The following is a 24,467-nucleotide window of genomic DNA, read 5'->3' as shown; positions in this document are numbered from 1 at the left end:
GACAGAAATGTTATGATGGTTCCGGAAATTGTGTCGAGAATGTTTCTATTGTATTCTCTTCAGCATCCCCATATCTCAGGGGCTGTCAAATTGATTCAATTACATATTTTCCGGAAATTATAATTGCTATGGGTGTTCATTCATTGCTGGTGTTATCGACAGCAAATTTTGTAGGCAAGTGACGAATACCAATATAATGAAGTGTTTCAGAGTATATAATCAAATATCCAGTGTGTCCTTCGTGTTCAGTTTATTACAGTATCTGACCAAACAAACATGTACAGCCATTGTCTTTTTCCTGTCTAGTTCAATTATCAAAATTCGCCATCATTTAATTATTCGTAAAATGCCATTTTTTGACACAGAATTATCTTATTGCGACATTGCCATGGTTTCAAACCTGGGGTCAAACTCCTTACACCATTGTCCTCATTCTCATGCATTCTTAGATATCAACATATATATATTCTAATTTTTCTTATTATCATTTATTATTTTAATATATCATTACAGTCAATTTCATTAATTAAATAGTTAATTCATTCATTCATTCATTCGTTCGTTCGTTCATTTTTCCCAATATTCAAATTTTGTCAACGCTCCATTTTAACACTACTTTACAATTTGCTGTCCCCACGAAGGATGACTTTGACTCGTCTCACACGCTCTAGCATATATCATCTTTTGTTTATAATCCGTATTAAATTTATATATAATATATTTATATAATCTTGTTATACATATATTCATCACACTCGCATTTTTACAGATTCTAACATACGAAAGGCACAAATGCATTATACAGTCTTTCCGTATTGAAAAATGCCGATGTTATGAAGCCGCCGAAATCGGAATTCGTAGAGATGGCAGACTCTACTAATCGACCGTTTTCTCCGATCTTCGTTTATCGTTGTTCAAGCAGTAGACGCTTATTCTTCTAGAACTACTGGTTCAACCTTATCGGCTCTTTTTCAACAATGGCTCGTTTTCTAGTGCGCTTGTTTATTTTTTTAATTCAGACCAGTTCTAACACATAAACGCATTTATTCTATAAGATACCGCTGCCAGATCCCGATAACATAGTATAATATGTAGTATTTCTGCCTGTGTTCTATAACTGATACTTTTATCGTATATGAGAAATCAGAACACAGGCCATGGCCACATGTTTTGTATTTGTCCCTTATATGGTTTTAGTTTTCTTGTAATGTTTTGATTTGCCCCTAGTTTCATTGAGGTTCAGTTTGAATTAAGGCTCCACTGATTCGTCGATATATGTGTGGTAATTATAGGCGTTCAGTATTACCATTACATCTAGTAATGTATGTAAATGATGATGAAGTGGTCTACCATGTGAACACTACCTATAGACTTTCTACTTACTCTTGCAGTATCACAATATAAATCAGTTGGTTTTAATCAGTATTGATCTAAGACCTAGCTCGATGAAGATATTTTTTTACCAAGAAATCATTGATTTTCCGGATTACACCCTTAGATTATTTTTATTGCCTATAAAATAAAATTTCTTTTCACAACCTACGTTCTAGTTCACGCCCATATGCTTGTATCTCGCCTTTTTTAAAAGAAAATTTTACAACTACACACCATTAATTCTAAATCTCAAGTACTAATTTGATACTACTGATATTATTTGATTGCAGGTCGGATTAAGGTTAGTTTTACCAACTAGACGAAGTAAAACGTTGTTTGTATGGATTCCTGAGACGTCTAGGGATCTGAGAAGAAACCGATCAATAAGTTTTAGATCCATATTTGAATAAAGAATACAACGATCTTGCCAGATACAATAGATAAAGCGATGACAAAATAATCAATCTGTTTCCTGGCAACACATTTGTGTTTTTTTCATACAATCTGCGTGTCCCTTGTTGAATTCACTTTTGTTGTAATCATTATATTTGAAAAAGGAAAGAGTTTGTTGAAAGTGATTGCAGGGATTTTTTAAATCACTAGAAGTTTGTTTCCAAAAGCAATTTACCAGTTCCATTGTACATTGTAAATACGTCTCCGGCACGAGAATCGAAATTTGAGACTGGTACTAAATGAGGTTTCTTTTCTACAACTAATCAGGTATTAGCTATTCTCTTTCAATTATAAATTCTGTTTTCTGCGTCTGTGTTGACTTTTCACCATTGACTTTCATATGTGAAAAGTGGATAAAAGAATGATTAGAACTACAGTAACTTTTTAGAGATTACATCTTCCTGCAATAATTCTATCTACGTTTGCCAAGCGTTCAATTCACCAAGAACAATTTTTTTACTTCAGATTTAGCCATCCTGTTATCGTTAAATGATTCTCAGATATAGAATAGATGGTATCATTGTAGAACTAAACAGGCTATAAAGTTAACAGCTACTTACAGTGATTTGCTTTCTGTCACGGATAAAAAATGTCTCTCAACGACGAGGTGGACAGCATCCTTCCCTCCTCTTGTCGATTGATAGATATACTCATGGGTTGTTTCGTATATTTTGGTTATAATCGTCTGAATGATACATGATTGATAGAGTTAATGGTACACTTCTGTGATGCTATACTCACTCAAATTCTTCCGCATAGATATAAATATGTATATGTTCCATTACAGAGAGAAACAAATCAGACCTGGTCGCCACTATAGTGTCATATTTCTTTTTATAAAATTGAACCCACTAATTGATATGGAAGCCTTGTCAAGATTTCGCAAGAATTAAATTGCATTTAGAAATTATTTTAAATAAAGTCTCGGTAGAAATATAAAAACAAAAATACTGTATTTTATAATAAACTTGGATTATCTATTATTGTTTTTTCTATCCAGCTCCATTTGTTATCGTCGCCATTTCGGAAACCGTGTGTTGGCTGCCATGTAATCGTGTTCTATATCTACTTCGATAAGGGCAATATTTGATCACATAACGAAAGAGTGACAGACGACTTCACACGTAGCATTTACTTGGTGGTAAACTAACAAGATGGAAACTTTGTCAAATCTATATTTTAACAACACTTTATGAGAGTAGTTGTTAATGTTATTGGTCGTAAAATAATGTACACACACCTAGGCAGTCGAAACAGTGAATGAAATACCGGATGCCACGCGATAAAGCAATGGACACAGTGAGATATAAGATAAACTTGTCCGCATGACACTCACGAGGCTACGATTTTATGTTCAGTATCTCGGACCTGTTCCCAATATAATTTCCATGCAAGATTTCCACAACTGACAGACAAACTCACTACACAGGGTATCAGGTTGATAAAAATATGGGACGGTTTTATGGTGGTCATAGTCATATCATTGAGAAATATTATATTTCGTTGTTGTGTACTTTGTTCATATTTTGCAACTTGACACTACTTACTTGGATTAACCCCGATTTACATGGTTGGTGTAGTCACTAAGCAGAAAACGCTAACTCTTTCGGAATACTTGGTCTTATTCTCCTTGTACTTTCGCAGTCTGAGGAGGGGAAATGTAAACCTTTATTTCGAACTTATGTAATTGAACCTGAGTTACGATTGTGTTTACATGTAATCTCTTGTCTTTTATAAATTTCGTGCCCTTGGTCATGTCCAGACGAGACAGAATTATATACTATTGACTAGATAATTAGAAAAATTGATAATGCATGATTTTGGGCAAGTTATTCTGAAGATGAATGCCATCTTGATAAAATGATGTATTTTATCTCATATGGCATATTCATGTAATTGATGGGTAATGCTTATACTAATACTTATGTGGTCAGGTGATCTGCTCTGAGGAATTCGTTTGTCGTCATTATATATTTCCCTTTGTGGGTGATTCAAATGTTGGGTTCATCATAAAAGTCGAAATTGCATTTGATAATTATAATCTTTAGATATTTTAACTTTGATAATAATTTCCGTGATTTAACATGGACGCAGTAATATGTTAATTTGGGTGCTGCGTTGATAATGCACATGGCTTTAATTGGAACGAACGTGAAAATACAAGGTTACTTATCCTACCACGTGGCTTGTGTGACTAATATAAGATGGAAAAGCTTGGTCTGTAATTGTTGTAAAAAATAAAAACTTGTATATGGTCAATCCTTGCAGTTGCATTTTTATTTGTGTTTGACCACAAGAAATATTTCATCTTTGTGTGTTGATTGCAATAAACCTTTCTCCATGTGTAAACAATATTGAATCTTCATTCATCAAATTATGTTATTAAATCATGGCACTACCATATTTCCGTATCGTATATCCTAATGATGATAATAATGTGAGGTATTGTGTAAACCCTGGTGTGCTATTTACAGTCATTGGGACTTTGGTTTGTTTCTCCTTTGTATAACATTACTCACCACCTCTGTCAGTCCGACTCTCGTGAGATATTGATCCTAAATTATTAGGGGTTGCGCCCGACAGTAATATGTGCCCTGTGTTACCGATGGATATATTTCAGCGTGTTATTAACGGTCAATATGAACCAACAATTTACAATTATGACACTTCAGAACTTCAGAAGATGCTCCCTTAGGGGAGTGAATTAAAGGTTTCAATATCACCAGCAGAAACTACAACGGGAAAGAGTTTACAGGAAGCACGAAATGGTACCAGCGAGCTGTCCTGTAGATGTAAATTGACTAATATCAACTGACAACGCCGATTCTGACACCAGATTGGGTTTGGAAATGATCTACCATAACTGATAGACATAGTTTGGTTCAATTATATTATTAATTGATACCCCTCCTTCGCCTTAGAGTATCATGTAAACATCAGTACGTTGAAAACAAAATATTAATTAATGTTATTGGTCTCATTGATTTTTTTTTCAGGAAACATGTATGTAGTAGTATATACATGATTTGTTTTAATGATATTTAAGTATTGACACGAGGACAGTTTCTGTCTGTTACATGATTTACTATAAAAGTCACTAACACCAACTTTTCTTACACTACGTCATTGATATAACTTCCAATGCTTTTGAAAACACACAAGTGTGAATTATCACAATTTTCAACTGGTTTTCGCATCTACAACGTTGAATTAGTAAACATCACATTAACAATTTATATCGATGTTGTTCCGTTATTACAGTAATCGACATTCTACTTATTGGGCAAGATTTTATTATAAGTATCGCCAGAAAACAGGTGCTTTCTGCAACATTCATCAGTGAAATATACAAATATACATCATATCGACTTCGATTTTATCAAGATATCAGATTTTAGATGTTTTTCGCCCTGAATTACACACAAACACGTCATTTCATAGGTGATAGACTTTTAGTTGGTAAGAGGCAGTACCAAAATGTTGTTTGATAAGAACATGATGATTTGCTGGCTGACAACTCTGTCACGTAAATAGATAAAACAGTAACTGATTTCCTAAGTTTGTCCTATACTCTAGTTATCTCCCGTTCTATACAAATATCAAGTTAATGAAAGAAAGTATGATAAAGATGAGCTCTATTTTGTTCAAGGATTTCGGTCATTCTGCATCGGATTATAATGGTGAAGACAAAGGATGATCTTGTAGTTTAAGTAATAAAATATGTTATTTGTCTTACTGTTGATTAGTTCTTAATACGACCTTGAAACTACAGATACAATCAATCAATTGCAGCAATGTCTCGTGAGGTAGTTAATAACGTCCCGCACTAGATTTGGAATTTATCATTTTCCTTTTATAAGGATATTTCTAACTGTACGGGCGATTCAATCGTTTTGCTCCTCAAACCCGAAATTGTCCAAACAAAAAAAAAAACACATGCGAGGCTTGTGTACAGTCGATATTTGGTAAAGGGATAAGGAAAAACAAATGTGTTTGTTTTCATCTTCGTACTTTGTTAATGTTTAGTGTCTCGTGTTATATCTTATTTTGTTATAACATTCATGTTTGATCATTTAAATATATGTAATTGCTAGCAACGTCATCAGTATTTAAGAAACGTTAGCCTTGCTTAATAATAAAAATAAAATTGAAATCATATCGTACCTTACAATGCCATCAACTATATAAGACGCTGATGGTCTTTTTATTGCACAAATACAGTCAAGAAAGTGTTTTACTCGAAGCTGATAACGAAGCTGAGTAGAGATGAGAATGAACAAGAAGCAACTGAAACCAGCATGTGTCATAATTATATGGAAACAAACGTCCAAATGTTTACATTAAATTTTAAACTGAAATCTGACATACAGGAGTCGTTGCATGGTAAAACAAATGAATGACATTTGGATGATATAACAAATTTATGGTGCGGGAGCAAGAAAAAGACATTGCAAAAGGAGAATAATGTTAGATATTCTCACAATGTTGTCGATAACATTTCGTCACATTACAGCATGTAGAAAGAAGATTTTAAGTCGATTGGAGACGATTTACAACAAAAGTGATCAACTGCAATCTATACCTTGTGCAGTTACATGTCCCCAGTAAACCCTAGTCGTCCAATTGCATCCCTCAATAAACCAGTGTCCTAGTTACAGTGGTGTATTCGCGAAACTCAAGGCGTGTAACCGTAATCCAGTCATTTCTGGTACGTAATTTATATCAATAGATTAATATCAGACGACTAATCCTTATAACCTCAAGAGAATCGTCTGAATATTTATCGGATGGGTACCAGATCTTTCAAGAATCAATTGTAAATTTTATACTTTCTCAACTACTTCATTTTTACCATAAATCTAATGCACTTGATGTGTTTTAAATATCGCATTATACGTACATCTTTACTGTTTTCAACAGTTATTTATATCAAAATTTTCCCTGAACAATCTAATTTTTGCGGTTTTTTTTTTTTAATTCCACTTCAGTGCTTCTGGGTTAACATATCTCTGACTACAATTCACAAAAAATAACCATTACTTCTCTTCTGGGTTACCATATCTCTAACCTCAATTCACAAAAAAAAACATTGTTTTCCTCAAGGGTTCTCATATCTCTAACCAGAAAAAAATAACCATATGGTGCATTTTTTCATCAGGTATAAATGTAATCCATCTAATTTCTTTATGAAAGTTATGTTTTTTACATTTATCAATGTTTTTTTATTTTTGCAATTTGTTATCAAAATGTCATATATTTTACGTTACTATTATTACCCTTTAAAAGATGATACGGAAATGATAATCCTTTTCTGTTACTGCTCCATAAACATGTAACAGACTATATCAGAATCAAAACGTATGTGACCAAAGGAAAGATTTAAACAGACTTATGAAAAGGAGTAATCGTCTTTATTAAAGAGTCATGTTAATATAAAGTAAATGTAGGTAAATTTAATGTTCTCAAAATAGGAATAATGGTAAAACTTTGTGAACAGGTAAGCATGTCAACGAGTATCAGAAATTGTAAGCTTCCTTTGGGATCCTAACACCACTTACTTAGATTGTACCTGACAGGTGTCCTCGATAAAGCAGAATACACATTCCCTTCCGCAACGCCTGGTCTAAGTCCCATTGTACTTTTTAGTCTTTATATTTTTTTTTTTCCCCATGTTTCATCTTTTTTGTTTTATTCTGATTTTTCTATTTCGAATACAGAATATATCAACAAACGTATAACGAGCCTTAAGTAACAACAACCTTAAGCTGCCGAAAAGCCTGATTGCATTACTGTGGTACGAGTTTGTCTCTCATATAAACACCATAGGTTGGGGGTGCAGGGATGTTGCTATCAGAAATGTAAAATTCCCGATAGCGATGTAACTAAGCCAAAAACTTTATCCTGCCTGAAGTGAATAATTCACAAATAAAGAATACTTAGACATTACGCTAATTATGCAGTTAATGGACATTATGTATTTGTTGATAACTTTGAAAGGTAATGTAATAAAAGACTGTCATGAACTGTATATCTGGGGGTATAGGGTAATGTGATATTAAAGTGCAATAAAATCTTTGTTAAACTATTGCTTTTTCAGTGGAATGTCAATAACGCGGATACAATCTTAAGTAATGCTATTATGCGGTTAAACAGAATATATAAAAGACATTTTTAAGCATTTTTTTACATTTATGTTAAGATGGAATATTAATTAACTTTTTTATGTATTTATTAGAGACGACCCATGCGCTGACATTGTGTGATATTAAGCATTTTTTAACATTTCTGTTAAGATGAAATATTAATTAACTTTTTTATGATTTTTTATGTATGACACGACCCATGCGCTGACAAAGTGTGATATAAACGTTGTACAACTAACGTCCCGTCCATTGCCATAGCAATAAAATACGTTTAAAACTAAAACTGACTTTTCCCCTAAAATCTTATTTAGGAGTCAAAAGGGCTTACACTGTTAATGACCTTCAAAAATCGTTGATGAAATACATAGAATTGATATCGTTCTACAATTTCCGAATATGTAACATGTATTCATTATGAACCATGGTAACATTACCATCCATAAGGAAACTCTCCCGACAAAAAACTGAGATTTTAATGTAGGTCACGGATCTGGTAATACACGATAGCCTAACGAACATACCGAGGCGAGTGTTTTTACAGAAAGGTACCTTCATTAAAGATGGTACAGGTGCGACTAGTCCTAATCGTTGTGTTTACACTGCCACAGTATAATATATATAATGGTAAAATGTAGACAAAAAGATAATTTCAGTTATAATTAGTCTTAGTTTTCAGAGTGAAATATGCTCTATATTCCTAAAACGGTCCCTAATACATATAGTATTGTTAAAAAACAAGGATAAAAAGATCAAGTGTTCCGGAAGAGCAAACATCTGCTTCATCGATGCACCCAACATGTAAATGAGTAAGTGATGTCACCTTCTCAAATGAGAATAAGGTATAAAACAATGGCATCAACAGGCAAACTAACGAGGATCACACACGTCCTGCTTCATATCACATTAAGAGACTGTTTCTAACTGAGATCGCAATGACTTCCCCATAAGTCATTAGTGAAGCATCTTATGATGTTTACTTCAACACTCAATCATTGATATTGGTATGAAACATCTCACATGGTAGTATTCGCTCTAAAAGAAGGGGTCATCCGCCATGAAACGCAAACTTATGTCACTGTTACGGCATATAATATGTTTCAGAGTTACTAGGGGGGAATGCAAGACTGACACCTGTATAAAACTGACAGGAGTTTGCATGTATGTTTGTTCGGGACCTACTACGTTGTTTTATGTAAAGAAACAACAAAGGATACTCAGAGGATTACTCCGGTGACCGGTTTCCCTGAAGGTAAATGATCGACTTCGTTAAGATGAGCCAACACCACTTTATCAATACAAATGTATCAAAAGTGCTTCAGGTGCCTATTTTTCATGATCTTACTCGCGTTTCATTTTTCTATTTTAATACATAACTACATGGTTATCTCATACAATAATGTGTAGCCTGCAGTAGGTCCGCAGGACGTCTGGTTATCCGTTTTTGAAAGAAAGATAATATTACAAAAATAGTCATACATATGAATACCTTTTTTGCAAATTAGAATGTAAAAAATTAACATACAAATGGAAAACTCTTCAAGTGTGACTTTATGTCAACAAGATACGTATATACAGACATCATAGTTTACATAGGAGGTTCCAGGCCTCTTCATCGACCATAGGAAGCATTACAGAACCGTACGAAACAGATTTTGAGAGACAACCATCCACATCCCCACTCAATCCTACTTTCTCATCAACACCTCGTCTTCCATTCTGTGGCTGTAAATTCCCATCCCGATTGACCGAATGCATAAAAGTAATTCATTGTAAAAAAATGCAATGAGTCATTGCTACGCTGAATCAATTGTTCTTTTAGATGTAAGGGTGCCGTGTGACCCGTTTCTCTGACCTGTGCTATTTCAGATTTTTTTCATCTCCGTAGGATATCCTATTTCTTTTCAACAGCCAACTAGTCAAATTCTGTAAGTCATATTTATGAAAAAACTTACAAAGAATTGATATACTGTACTTAGAATGCTACACTTTAAGAAAATGACCGAAATTCGCTTGAAAGAATGTATAATACATTCATTGAGACAGGGAACAATTCATATCTTATACAGAGAATCTGGTTTACTTCCACTTGTCACCTTCAACAAAAATTCTAGTTTTTGAAGATTGTTAACAATATGTATGATTCAATTCAACCTTACAACAATCAAAACATTCTATTCAAAACCCTCTTCCTCATTATAGACTAGTTAACGTTAGCAAGACCTCAAATATACATTACTAGTTTTTCCAAAAAATTATTTCTGAATGACATTACATATATTGTCTGTTTTCCACAATCTTTCCATTAGCGCAACAAAAAGATGTCTTATTTTTAACTGCTGCAGATGCCAAACAGAAGTAAATTTCGTTTTTTAGTTAATGGAGACAGGGAAAATGTCAGTGAAGAAATTCTGTTACTAATTTGAACGCGGATTTATTTTCATTTCATTTCAGAATATTTAATTTTTCTTGATGTTGGTGACCCATGTAATTGGGCAACAGGCAGAGCCTATGAAAGCCCTCTCCATACAACTTAAACAAGTACACAGACACATCAATCAAAATTTAAGATATTAAATAATAATAATAGCATTCCAGGAAAAGAATTTAGAATATAGATTCAGTTGAATAATTATCTAACAGAAATGTTAGGCAAGCATTACCATCATTTAAATTATAGTGTTAAAGAATAGTAAGATTAGATAGGTAATATAATTATATATAACAAGATGGAGTCAAAGTTTGTCAATTTATCACGGCACAGGCTGCAGGTTCAAACAGTCCATATACCCACAATCCTGAGCAGAGTCCGTAAAAATTGACAGGCGGACCAAGCTTAAGATAACAAATTCAAATTTAAAATAGAAAAAAAATGTATATATAAGAATACTAAGGCTAAAACAGGCGACCGGTATCAGTTATGAATCTCTGAACCAAATCAAGAATAGATTTATTTATATTTGCATCAAGTGTATGAGATCCTTTAAGAAATGTATCAGTGGTAAGAGGTATAGAATCACTAAGAGTAGAAAGAGAATTAAGGAGGAGTTGTCTTTGGATAGTAAAAAAGGGACAATGGAAAAAGAAGTGAGTAGGATCTTCAACTGGGTGGCCACAAGTACAGGTAGGGTTGTCATTAAGGTGGGAATTAAATAAGTCAAAATTTAGATTACTTGCAGAGTTTCTTAGTTGACACAAGATTATGTTTGCCTTTCTGTTACCGTAATATTTAAAAGTATCAGTGCATTGTAAAAGAGGATTGATAACAGGCTGTGACAAAAATGTTTTTTATTATTGCATAAATGGATGTCAATGAGGGAAACAGACAGAATGGGTCGTTCCATTCAGTCATGAGTTTTGGAAAGAATATTGACGAGTTCTTGCAAGGGGCACATCAAACAACCTATTGTGTCGAAGAGGATAATGAGCAGTATTATTGTTGATAAAAGGCTGGATAGAATCAGTTACATGAGGAGGGCATCTGTTATTTAAAATATTTTTAAAAATGGATATTTTGATGTAGGTGTCTTCGTTTAGCTAATGGTATTAATCTAGACTCATTATAAAGGATAGCATGACTGGTGCCCCGTTTCAGACCAGTAATAATGGGTATTGCCTCTAATTGAACTGATTCTAAGATGTTGCATTCCCTTTCTGTGCAGTTAGACCAAACAATATCAGCATATTCTAAAATAGGACGAATAAATGTAATGTTGATTAATTCAAGTGACTTTCTGTCAATTTTGTACTTTAACATTCTAAGAATATTTATTCGTTTATAAGCTTTCTCATACATAAAGCTTATGTGGTTGGACCAATTAGCATGACTGTTAAAAAATAGACCCAGGTGCTTATGACAGGTAACATTTTTAATAACTGAGTTATTAAAATACAGATTTGGATGCAGCATTTCAGAATCTATTCGCCTAGAAAAAAGTAGGTATTCAGTCGTATCCGGATTAAAAATAATACCCCACCTATTGGCCCATCTAGAAATTTTTTCGGAGATCATTATTTAGTATATCAGCCGCATCTTGCCTGTCACCCTCAATTAGGCCATATAAAGACGTGTCATCAGCAAATAATTTCACATTAGATAGTAAATCATCACCAATATCATTAATATATAGCAAGAACAGATAAGGACCAAGAACTGAACCTTGTGGGCCCCAGCCTGTAATGTTTTCCAGTTGGACATGTACCTATCTAGGACCACTCTCTGTTTCCTGTCAGATAAATAACATGTTATTACCAATACCATATTTTTCAAATTTGTAAATTAATCCATCATGCCAAACTCTATCAAATGCTTTGCTAATATCACAAAATATCATTATTGCTTCTTTACCTTTATCCAAATGTTTAATAATTTCATCATATTTAATTAAAAGTTGATTAACAGTAGAATCTTTTGGTAAGAAACCTGATTGGTTTCTAGAGATAATATTGTATCTTGAAAGATAGTTATACAAATATTTGTATTTTGTTGATGATTTTGTTAGATAGAATATAATTCATTTCATCAATATCACCTACTAATTGAAAATTCCAGTCAATAGAACTAAGAAATTCATTTGCTGCATCAAAATTAGTATTTTGGAAATATAAAAGGGTTTTTTATAAGCAAGTTTCTTAAAAGACTTGAAGTTTAAGTTAGCAGTAATTGGGGAGTGGTCACTACAAGATGGGGGTAGCACAGATGTATTAGTAACAAAGTTAACATTATTAGTAACAAGAATATCAAGTGAAGTTGAAGATTGAGGAGTAATCCTGGTTGGTTCAGTAACAGTATTTTGTAGTCCGTATTTTAATAAGAGTCTATAAAAATGAGAGTTTGGACTAAGATTTAGCATATCTTGATTAATATTTCCAACCAGAATTACTTTACTTTGTAAATCAAACACATCATTTAAATTATTTTCAAGTTTTTGCCAGTAATTAACAAGAGAATTTGAAGGTCTGTAGATACAATCAATTAAAATAGGCTTATTATGAGTGGATGCCTCAAACCAAAGTTATTCTAATTCTTCAGACTCAAGGTCAGTTCTTCGCTTGATAATAAGATTATTTTTAGAGCAGATAAGAACACCACCACCACCACAGTTGTTTCTGTCTTTTCTGAAGAGATTACCATAGTTTTAAAGTGATACATCATTGTCAGGAATAGAATTATTGAGAGAGTTTCACCAACACATAAAATATCATAGTCATGTATCAAGAAGATGGATCTTGTTTCTTAATGAACACACATTTATGTGACAAATAGAAATATTTTGAAAGATAGAGCTAGTATCATTTTCAGGACCAGGGTTAGGGTGAATATCTCCACATAATATTAATAGAATATATATCAGCAATAAATACTCAATGTTTCATGAACATAATATCAGAGAATCATGAATAATACCGGAATGATTTACCAAGTCACTCAATGCTCCCCTGGTACAGGAAGGCTCAATACACTTAACCATTGTCAAAAAACAGAAATGCACTAAAATGATATATTATCAACGTAGAGCATCGAATGACATGGAGATACCAATTGTAAAGATGGTAATGCGTTTGTAAATATCTAACAGGTGATGGACATGTATATCTGTTTATATTCTGAAAACATGGGTGGCATAATAAACATAGTAAACACAAGAACAAATGAAAATAGAACAACATAGGATGAAAAAATATCAAGATATGTAGCATCCCAGGTCCATGTTGGGAAATCTGGTCATGGTATAAAATAATCATAACGTATAAATGGAGGAATATGTTCTATCAAAACATCCAGGTGGCTGAGAATCTAACCGGGTGTTGTGGGTGCTTACCATAAGATAGGCTACGAGCGGTTCAAACGGTTAATTAAAGAGGGGTTGAATTCACTAGAAATATTGTCCATTGGTTGGGAAATGTGCAGATAGATGCGATATAAGATTGGGACAGAGCACGTGTTTTACACTGACGTGTGTCAGACTATTTGCATAACTCAATAAGTAGAGTGTATGTACATATAATATAAGTAATCCTCAACAGAAAACAAGAAAAGCAAGGTATGTACTTAACGCACTTACAGTCAGGCCGGTCATATCTGGTATTGGAAATGACCAAATTGGTAACTACTGACAAGCACAGACTGAGGATACAGGTACGTACATTGGACAGTGTGGGAGGGGTCGGGCATGAGGGAAGTTCGTTATATATTGTATTACATGTTTTTGACAAATTAATATGCCAGGAATATATATAGTTTACAATAGACAAATATGTTATTTAAGAAGCATGTGAGTTAGGGCATTATCATATTGGTCGACAGGATAAATGATTTATTTAATTCCCACTGAATAAATAGCCCTGTGTGTACCTGCAGTCATCCAGTTGAAGAATGGTCTCACTTCTTTCTTCATTGTCTTCTTTTCGCTAACAACAGACAACTCCTATTTATTTCTCTTTCTGACCTGAGCGATCGCATCCCGTTCATACATTGTTGTTTCAGGTTGGTATCTGTATGGATTCAGCAAAGGAGGATAAATATGTATGTCCAATTGCCTTTTCTTGCATTCCATGCAAGTTGACTTTCGGACCGATTCTTGTCCCAGTCATTGAGTATAATTACTACTAATAATGGGAGTATTTGGTATTTTACTGTAGTCGTTCGTTATTTGGCGATAATAGTACAATGGAGGGGAATTTTATAGGCAATGCTTGTTGGCAATTCCTTTATTCAGAAAAACATGACAATTAAATCTTTTGAATGAATTGCTACCACAAATAACACATAGAACAATGTAGACAAAGTTGGTGTGGAATTACTTTATTCAGAGTTGATGGCACTCTTAACAATAATTGTTTGATTTCCTCTGACTTGAACCTGAAGCACTACATTAACACACTGGATGCGTTAACAAATCATAGGTAATCACACGGAGAACGACACTTTTTATCTATAGGACTGCGGAGACAAATTTATCACCGTTGGACGGGCTGAAAAGTATATGATGCATATTGTGAAAATGAGGCGGTGATATCATATATCACATATCTTATCAATGTATTTGCTAATTTCAGCCTTCCCTTATCTTCTTTTCTCAAATTTTATCTTCAATATATACCAACAAGACACAATAATGTAAAATCATTCATATACGCGAGGGCTTGGTTTCAATTAATTCCATGAATACTCAAAGAATTCATAGTTTCACATGGCTATATAAATTCGCAAAATCAATGTGTCCACAAATAGAAAAAAAGCCCAAAATCTAAACTCATGAAAATATATAATTTTACAGTAACGTCCTAAAAATTTACGGTTACTTAATTTACTTACCAGCACATATGTAGTTAACGTCTATGTATTTGGTTACGCCTGGGCATGGATCACCAAACACACTGTTTGACGCATCTAAAAGACAGGTTTGTTTACCCTGACAAAGATCCTTGATTTTGTCGACAGCTGTAAGGGACACACAATCTGTTGTATGCATAGAAATGGGAAAGCATGTGAGAGAATCAGTTCGGCCAAAGTTAGCGGAAACGATGACAAGACGTTCGCCAATTGGGCATGACAAGGTGCTCGTTTCACTTTCACACGTGACGCTTCTCCTTACACCTGGAACAAATAGTGTCCATAAATCACAAAACAGATGTCAATTATTTATTGATCTTGACGTTGTTGATGTCACGTTAAATTTTCATGTAAAAAAGCGTCTTTGATGATAAGATTAGAATATCTATATATCTAAAGCCTCGGAAAAAACAGATTGAATTACCAAGAAATGTGTTCCACGTAAGACTGTATAGCACATGCTGTTTGGGCTATTCATACCTAACAACAAAACAGATTCCAGGGTTTGCTGATATCAAATGTTAAGAAAGAAACTACCTTTATCTTACTAATTCTCCTTGGTGGGATCTGAAACCGAAGCGAGGATTATCAAGTTGGCAAACATAAGGTTTCTCGAGTGCCTGTATTGCCTCAACAAGCAGGAGAATTATTGTTATTGTTCATTCAAAATGAACTTATTACATACAAGTTATCGTCATGGTTTACGTCGTTGATGAGATGATAAAATATGAATAGTGAATCAGCGCAATTCCCACCCCTAGATATTCACACAGTTAAAACAATGAATAAATTCTGTATATGGAAGGAGGTGGTGAATCGGTTTTCACCGTGATTCTAACACTAACCATAACACATGATAACATATTTTTGGTCTTGTATATCGGTTTCAATCCTGTCTCTTACACGAACGATAACACATGATAACATATTTTTGGTCTTGTATATCGGTTTCAATCCTGTCTCTAACACTAATGATAACACATGATAACATGTTTTTGGTCTTGTATATCGGTTTCAATCCTGTCTCTAACACTAATGATAACACATGATAACATGTTTTTGGTCTTGTATATCGGTTTCAATCCTGTCTCTAACACTAATGATAACACATGATAACATGTGTTTGGTCTTGTATATCGGTTTTAAGCCTGTCTCTAACACGAACGATAACATATGTTGACAGGTTTTGTAGGATTTACAGAATTTAAACAGCAATAAATGTAATCAAATCTCATCTGAAAGAAGAAATAAAAACAAAATAAAAGTACCGTACACCACCTGAGACACTTTCAACCAATAATTGTTTTAAGCAAATTGATGAGTTTAACCATTCTTATTCCTTTTATTAAGCCATTTATGGTAAAACAGTTCAAAATGTTACTGTCATTTTAAAGTCATTAACCAAGCTACTGAAACATTATTTCATAATGAATAAGTTGGATATACTTTATATTACTGGTACTTTACCATTCTGTTTTGTTTTCTTGCATAAGTATCTGATACCAAGATACTTAAGCGTTCCTGGACAAGGATCCCCAAACGCTATATTGTTCGGGAGCACATTGCAGGATGTCAGACCGTCACAACTTTGTCGCACAATCTGAGACGTATCTTCAAAGCAGCTGGATATCCATGGACACATAGAACCATTAGACGAGCCATATCTGGCATTAGTGATTGAGATTGTGAACCCTTCCTGGCAATCTAGAGCGTCGAGGTTGTCTTCGCTTATACATATCTCCAATTCGGAAAGAACCACTACAATTATAATTAATATCCTAACTACACTCTATCATTTATTCCTTAAATATATCCTTACTAGACACAGTAATACCTTTACTATACTTAAATATTTCTTCTGTTCTGTATTTAAAAAAAACAACAACAAAGAAAATACCAGCATGTCAACAGAATCATAATTCAAACTGAAGTACATAAGACTTGGGCGAATAACAGACAAAGAAATATGTACATAAAGCCTCATGTAAAAATACAAGGAGAATCAAACCAGGGGTTCCAGAAGAGTAAGCGTCTTCTGCTTCATCATCGATGACTTGCGCCATGGAAGTCTTAGTCGTTCTAAGTAAGAAATATCACGTTCCCGAATACTCAAATAAAAGAAAACACCAACGTAACCAAAAGATAAACTAACGAGCATTCATTAGTTTAGTACCTTACTACTATCCGAGTATAAAACAACAGACTTACCTGTTACCAAAACAGCGAGAGTCAACAAAGCAACACAGGTTTTCATTGTTATACAGACTTTCGTTGTGATTTCAGATACGCATTTTGTAATGCTTATAAACAGAACATTCAATCGTTAATGTAAATTCAGACAGATGACGTGGAACTATAGACACGTGGCACGATAACAAAGGGCTTTTTTTGTATCGTTAGGTCTTATGGTCTGGCTAATATAGAGCTGTAAGCTAAACAGGTTTTTATTTGGGCAAAATGGCAATACATCAAACGCACCAACATCTGTGAATGCGCCAAGAGCTAGTATAGAGTGATATCTCGCACTGATCACCAATCTTTTAAAAATTAAATGGAACTTCTTTTGTAAGTAATGCCCGTAGGTGGTCAATCTAATTACCGACAAATCTTTTGGATCTAAAACACGGATTTATCGACGTTTTTACAAGGAAATGGCGACAAAAAATAAACACATTTTTCCCCGGGAAAATATCAAAAGTTTGCATTATCGTTAACAATCGCCACATCTACAATAGGAAACCAGTGTTGCTCCATGTGGTTTTTTTATCTTTAATCTTATGAAATAAGTTTGTTTTGTTCTTAAAAAATAACGCTGGAAGATTACCTATTCTGAAGGTATGCCGCCGGAGGTTACAAGAAAGAAGTAGATATGAAGTAAACGTCAAATTATTTGAAGTGTTGTAGTTTGTCATCCGTCCCCGGAACCTCAGGCTTAAAATATAGACTGACAATCCAATCCGCCGTATTTAAAAGTGTTCGTTTCTTCTGATTTTGTTTGCCGAGAACAAGGTGGATTGACACGGCCTTAACATCAATCCACTTCGGTATGCAGTGCTAAGATATATAAGGTGGATTGATACGGCCTTAACATAAATCCACTTCCATATGCAGTGCTAAGATATATAAGGTGGATTGATACGGCCTTAACATCAATCCACTTCGATATGCAGTGCTAAGATATATAAGGTGGATTGATACGGCCTTAACATAAATCCACTTCCATATGCAGTGCTAAGATATATAAGGTGGATTGATACGGCCTTAACATCAATCCACTTCGATATGCAGTGTTAATATAAGTAAAGTGGATTGATACGGCCTTAACATCAATCCACTTCTATTTGTGTAGTGATGTGCTAGTCTGCCAACAGTTATCCAGGATTCATGTGTACCCAATTCAGGGCGAGCATATCTGTAAGGATGCTAATTTGTGAATTTCCAGGGAAGTATGTTAATAATGTCTTAGGATATCACGTATAGACATGTTCTATACTTACACATAGGTACTTTTGTTTATGCCATGCTGTATAATAATAGGTTGCGCTTTGGATGTTTCTTTTTCTTATTTCCCTTTTTCCCTTGTTGGGGTCTTCGTATCATCACATACTTCTAACTCATGTTTATCATACTCCTATGGGGCTAAACTTACATTATGAAATAACATATAACCATGTATTATTAATGATATCAGTCTGATGGTATATACTTCAAAGCGGTCAGTCCAACTCCAGAACGTAGGTTAGCTGGACTGCATACATCAACAATGACCCAGGGTAAGACAATAAGTCGAACCTTAGGCCCAAGTGGTAGAACTTCCGACCCTCGCTGACTCCTGGACACGTGAATGACCAAACTATGGTACCCATCAGCTTCCGGTCAGCCATAGTTCCAAGTCGTGTTCGCCACGGGTTGTTGGCCATTGCTTTTTAACACCATGCCCTTTTGCACTACTGGGCTCATAACACTAGGCTATATCCCATCAGGTTCAAGGGAGGTAACTGATATGGTGCCAGGACCCTTTATGTGAAAAACTGATTAATAAATGATGTAAGTGTATTTGTGTGACATATCATCATTTTTGTGGTATGTCATTCCGTCTTTTTTTATACATGTCGTCCTATCCTTTGTGTGAAAAACTATCCAATCAAACAGCTTGCTCAAAGATACATGATAATTAGAACGTGTCAATAACCGTGATCCTCTTCATTGTGTATATATATCAGGGGAGTTAACTTAAATATACATGATAATTAGAACGTCTCAATGACCGTGATCCTCTTCATTGTGTATATATATCAGGGGAGTTAACTCTAATATACATGATAATAAGAACGTGTCAGTGACCCTGTTTCTCTTCATTGTGTATATATATCAGGGGAGTTAACTCAAATATACATGATAATAAGAACGTTTCAGTGACCGCGATCCTCTTCATTGTGTATATATATCAGGGGAGTTAACTCAAATATACATGATAATAAGAACGTGTCAGTGACCATGTTTCTCTTCATTGTGTATATATATCAGGGGAGTTAACTCAAATATAAATGATAATAAGAACGTTTCAGCGACCGCGATCCTCTTCATTGTGTATATATATATCAAGGGAGTTAACTCAAATATACATGATAATAAGAACGTGTCAGTGACCCTGTTCCTCTTCATTGTGTATATATATCAGGGGAGTTAACTCAAATATACATGATAATAAGAACGTGTCAGTGACCGTGTTCCTCTTCATTGTGTATATATATCAGGGGAGTTAATTCAAATATACATGATAATAAGAACGTGTCAGTTACCGTGTTCCTCTTCATTGTGTATATATATCAGGGGAGCTTACTCAATATACATGATGATAAGAACGTGTCAGTGACCGTGATCGGCTTCGTGATGAAATTAAACCTTATATGGCCCTATGATAACAGTAGTACCCTGACTTTGACATCAGTTTAGTGGGTACTAATACGTCTAATGCCTTACAATAATTTGAAGACATTTGACTGTCTTATAATATAAACAAGTGCTTGTGTTCATTTTCACTAATAACTAAGTTTTCCTTTATAAAATAAGAACGATGTTTGATAAGCATTTTTTATTATCAAATATCAACATAAAGTTATAATGTCACCTAAGGGATTTCATTATCACTGGGCAAATATAATACAAGTAGTAGGGAATCACATTGAAATGAGAACACGAGAGCTTGGAGGGAACGGTTGGAAAGTTAGTACACACACTGGTACTTCAGCTTTAGATATTTATACGTGCCTCGACACGGATCACCGAACAACGAGTTAGAGGCCTTGATAGTACAGGAATGATGACCGTGGCAGTATTTCCTGACTCGCTCGACACATCCGGGTGCGCTGCAGCTTGTGTCCCTCATCATCCCATACCTGCTACAAGTATGTCCGTCTGTTCGTCCGTAGGAGGCATAAAGTATATTCAGCTGCATGCTGGACGGACATATCATTGTCACTTTCTCTGATTCACAAATTGTCTTTGTGAACGTCTTGGGCTTCTGATAGGCTGAAATACATGAAACATAAATTGTAAATATAAGAATGTGACGTCACTACAAAAAAAACGAAGCCTGTGTTGATATGACCTCTAATTAGCTGTTTAGAATGCTTTACGGACCAATTTCTTACAGTTGTAATCGAACAAGAACGATGGATTATTTTTGTAATAAATGATCTGTTCTACATCCTTGGATATGGACATGGTGCACAACTAAAGCGAGGTTTACACATCGTTCAAATATAGCGTAAACACAGAAAAAGTATTGTCCGTAATTCGCAGAAATTTGACGAGAAATTATCCTTTTTTTAAAGCAAATTTTCACTTATTACTTAATACGTGATTCTCGCATTTGAATTCGTACAACTTTTTAAGTTTTCCCAACTGAGACCACAGTAAAAAGATCGATTTAAAGTCGTATATCTTACTTACCAACACATCTGTACTTGACGTCTAGGTATTTGTATGTACCGCGGCAGGGATCACCAAACACACTGTTGGACGAGTATAAACGACAGCTCCGTTTACCTTGGCAACGCGTCTTGGTCTTGTAGAATGATTTCGACGATGAACAGTGCGTGGTCTTAATTAACCTGCTGTAACACGTGTTAGGGTCAGTTCGGCCATAGTTAGCTGACACGATATCCAGTACCTGACCACGTCGACAGGACAAGGTGCTCTTCTTTTTCTCACAAGTGATGCTTCTGCTTATACCTAGAACACAGGTTATAAAAAAAATTTTAAATGTCGATGAGTGTGAAAGAACAACTTAAAATGCTGGACTATAGGGTGGCGATTCAACTATATGAATGCAATAATGAACGTTTCATGGTTTATCAAATTAGTGAAATATACAATATATATATATATATAATTTGATAATTTGCTAATTTATTTGATATCATTCCAATTATATGATAAAAACTGAAATGTTTTCTGCTATGGTATTGACTCATAAGGTTAAAAAGGAGAGTGCTATATTTTCGCGGTACAATTATTTTTTAATGTTATGAATTATTATCACACATGTTATAAAACCATCTTCATGGTTGTTAACTTATACGCGCTTTAATCACGTGCTATGTTTAGATATCTATTTTCATCTTACATCTATAAGTAAATATTAGACTTACCTGTCGAAGCGATTTTCTTGCACATGTATCTGACGCTAAGGTATTTGTATGTCCCTCTACATGGATCCCCGAACACTTTGTTCGTCACTCGCACCTTACAGAATTTCCGACCGTTACAAGAACGCTTTACAATGCCAAAAGATTCTCGTGATGAGCAATAGGTTGTCCGAATTTTCTTACTGGGACATGTAGCATGGTCAGTGCGACCATACCTGGCTGTTATAATAGATATTGTGTACCCTTTCCGGCATTTTAAGTAAGCTGTCTTGTTTTCACAGGTAGTCTTTTTCCTCGTGGACGGAACACATTGAACAGCTACAACAAAGATTGAATAGAAATATATTCATGAGCTGTCATTTCCCCGACAATTCTATGTTAAACAGATATATTATATATAATTATCTGTCGGACTTTTATGATACTTCAAAAACCATCAAAAGATCAAGTTTTGTTCCAATACATATCTACAAAAGTTAAAATTAATTTAACATTTTAGAATCAAGAAGTGGAAACATTTTATGTTCTTTATTCAAATTATCCATCATCATAATTTATTTATAATGAATGCCAAATCCATTAGCGATCAACAAGAATCGACAGATATAATTACCCATTAGCAGTACTTTTACTATAGATTTGTTCTGGTATAAAACATTTCTAGCGAAGGCATACAAGACTTACCTGCTATCACAACAGCGAGAGTCAGGAGAGTGGTGAAGATGCTCATGGTGATGTCTGATGTCTGATATCTCAGTAAAGACAACACCTAGTCTTTTTATACATAATACGAAAGTCACTCAACCGTGAACACGGAAACCGGAGACAGGTAAAGAGGGACGCTTACGCGACTAAATATTTGATCCATGTGATGACGTCACGAGGGAAATTTAAATAAAAATATTGCGTCGATTAAATAGTGTTTTTGTATAATTGATAGACAAGGGATAGACTATATTAATGACTGAGGTTTTCCTAGATACTGTTACAGAGCTCGTGTTTACGTCACTAGTGATGTCACTGTATTAAATATGAGTTAGTATATGTAATGTAGACAATGACTTTATTACAATGACAAGGTCTGTTTCCTTATTTACATAACCAAATTAGGTAGAATTTGTTGTGTACAATTTGTATACACATGTAAATCTATTAAGGCAAGGTTGATTCTGGTAAAAACCGCACCAAGCTATTTCTGTAAATACCGTGTAGGTAGCAACAGTTAACAATGATTGGACATTAAGAAGGAAATTCCTCCTCAAACTGTCGATTCATCATAAAAGTCCGCACTGAAAATATGTTTCATTCGTGGTCACGCGTGCAGATTTTGATATAAGAAAGAAGACGGATTAAAATGTAAATAAACCAGACCTTAAAAAACTGGTTGTTAGTTGTACTTTGTTGTACAAATGCCTCCACATGTCGTTTTTACTTATAATGGAAAATAACGTATCGGTAAAAATCCGGGAAAAGTGAAAATAGCAGCAGAAAAAGAAAACAGATGTGCGTGACCTTGTCAACAAAGGCGGGGTTACAATACTTACTGACAGTTATATACCTAGATATAACAACTCTATATACACATGTGTACGGTCAAGGCAGCTCGAGGTTATATCAAATACATGATACAAAACGGAGGATATTGAGGTCTATTACAACACAAGATAAAACTAATGCATATTATTGTTGTATATATGAGTGAGGTGTCAGTGCAGATCTAAGCATTTTACATAAATGTATATTGATTGATGTTAAAACGTTAAACGTTGTATTTAACTAGACATAGATATGTGCTATTTTAGACCAGTGTATGACATATTCAATAAAGACCCCTATCCCACTCAAAAACACAAACGAAACGGAAAACGATCGGACAAATACACACATTATAAACACAAACGAAAAACGGTCGACGTTAAACGGAAAACACTGATGTTAAACTCTGGACAGTTGGTGATAAAGACAAACCGGAAAACAGAAACAAAAATTGTAAAATAGTTATGTTTTTATGTACATTAAACAAGATAACGGTACCTTAACTTGTAAATGTAAAAACGTCTTTTCATTTTTCTTTCCTCGTACATCGGTTTTATTCCAACTTTTTCAATTTTCGTTGAAAAAAAGGTGCGTTGGATGAATCGAAACTGACACACTAACAGCGATGTATAGAAAGTGATTAATACTGAGAAAGGGAAAACCAAAACTGATCTCATTTATCAACCTAATTATTAAAGCTAACTTAATCGTCTGATATAACGGCAAAATATGTACAAGGGGAATATGACCAGGTGTTTCGGAAGGGTAAGCGTCGTCGGTTTCATCCACGACACTCACCATGTAAATCTTGGGAAATGCAAATAAGTAATGTTACGTTCCAAAATGAGGCCGAGCATGAACCAGCAGTTACCCATAATCTCCATCAACGTACATTTCTCGGAATCCTGTGTTGCTGGTTTATCTGGCAGGTGTTCATATTTTGCCAGCACCAAAATCTTGATATTTGGAGCAAGC

At 34.4% G+C, this 24,467-nt stretch overlaps 2 protein-coding genes across 2 annotated transcripts in view; both read right to left on the bottom strand.

The window, feature by feature from the left end:
• LOC132546568 (glycine receptor subunit alpha-2-like) overlaps positions 1 to 19,223 on the bottom strand; it is a 36,209-nt gene extending 16,986 nt beyond the window's left edge. Inside the window, exons 1-4 of the mRNA XM_060210286.1 lie at positions 19,096 to 19,223; positions 17,312 to 17,382; positions 16,771 to 17,061; positions 15,286 to 15,567 (exon numbers count right to left, since the gene is read on the bottom strand). Coding sequence (XP_060066269.1) covers positions 15,286 to 15,567; positions 16,771 to 17,061; positions 17,312 to 17,382; positions 19,096 to 19,223 — 772 coding nt within the window. The remainder of the gene's footprint in view (positions 1 to 15,285; positions 15,568 to 16,770; positions 17,062 to 17,311; positions 17,383 to 19,095) is intronic.
• A 1,307-nt stretch (positions 19,224 to 20,530) lies between these two features.
• Positions 20,531 to 22,686, bottom strand: LOC132546567 (L-rhamnose-binding lectin CSL3-like). The gene is made up of 4 exons (XM_060210285.1): positions 22,641 to 22,686; positions 21,960 to 22,274; positions 21,259 to 21,540; positions 20,531 to 20,835 (listed from the first exon to the last, which is right to left on the bottom strand). The coding sequence occupies exons 1-4, from the start codon at positions 22,684 to 22,686 to the stop codon at positions 20,531 to 20,533; spliced, it is 948 nt and encodes a 315-aa protein (XP_060066268.1).
• Positions 22,687 to 24,467: the final 1,781 nt, after the last annotated feature.

The sequence above is a fragment of the Ylistrum balloti genome, unplaced genomic scaffold (genome assembly GCF_031769215.1).
Source record: "Ylistrum balloti isolate Yb309-2 unplaced genomic scaffold, AGI_CSIRO_Ybal_v1 Utg369896, whole genome shotgun sequence".
In the NCBI taxonomy this organism is placed as follows: domain Eukaryota; kingdom Metazoa; phylum Mollusca; class Bivalvia; order Pectinida; family Pectinidae; genus Ylistrum; species Ylistrum balloti.
This window is presented reverse-complemented; position numbering and strand designations above follow the sequence as displayed.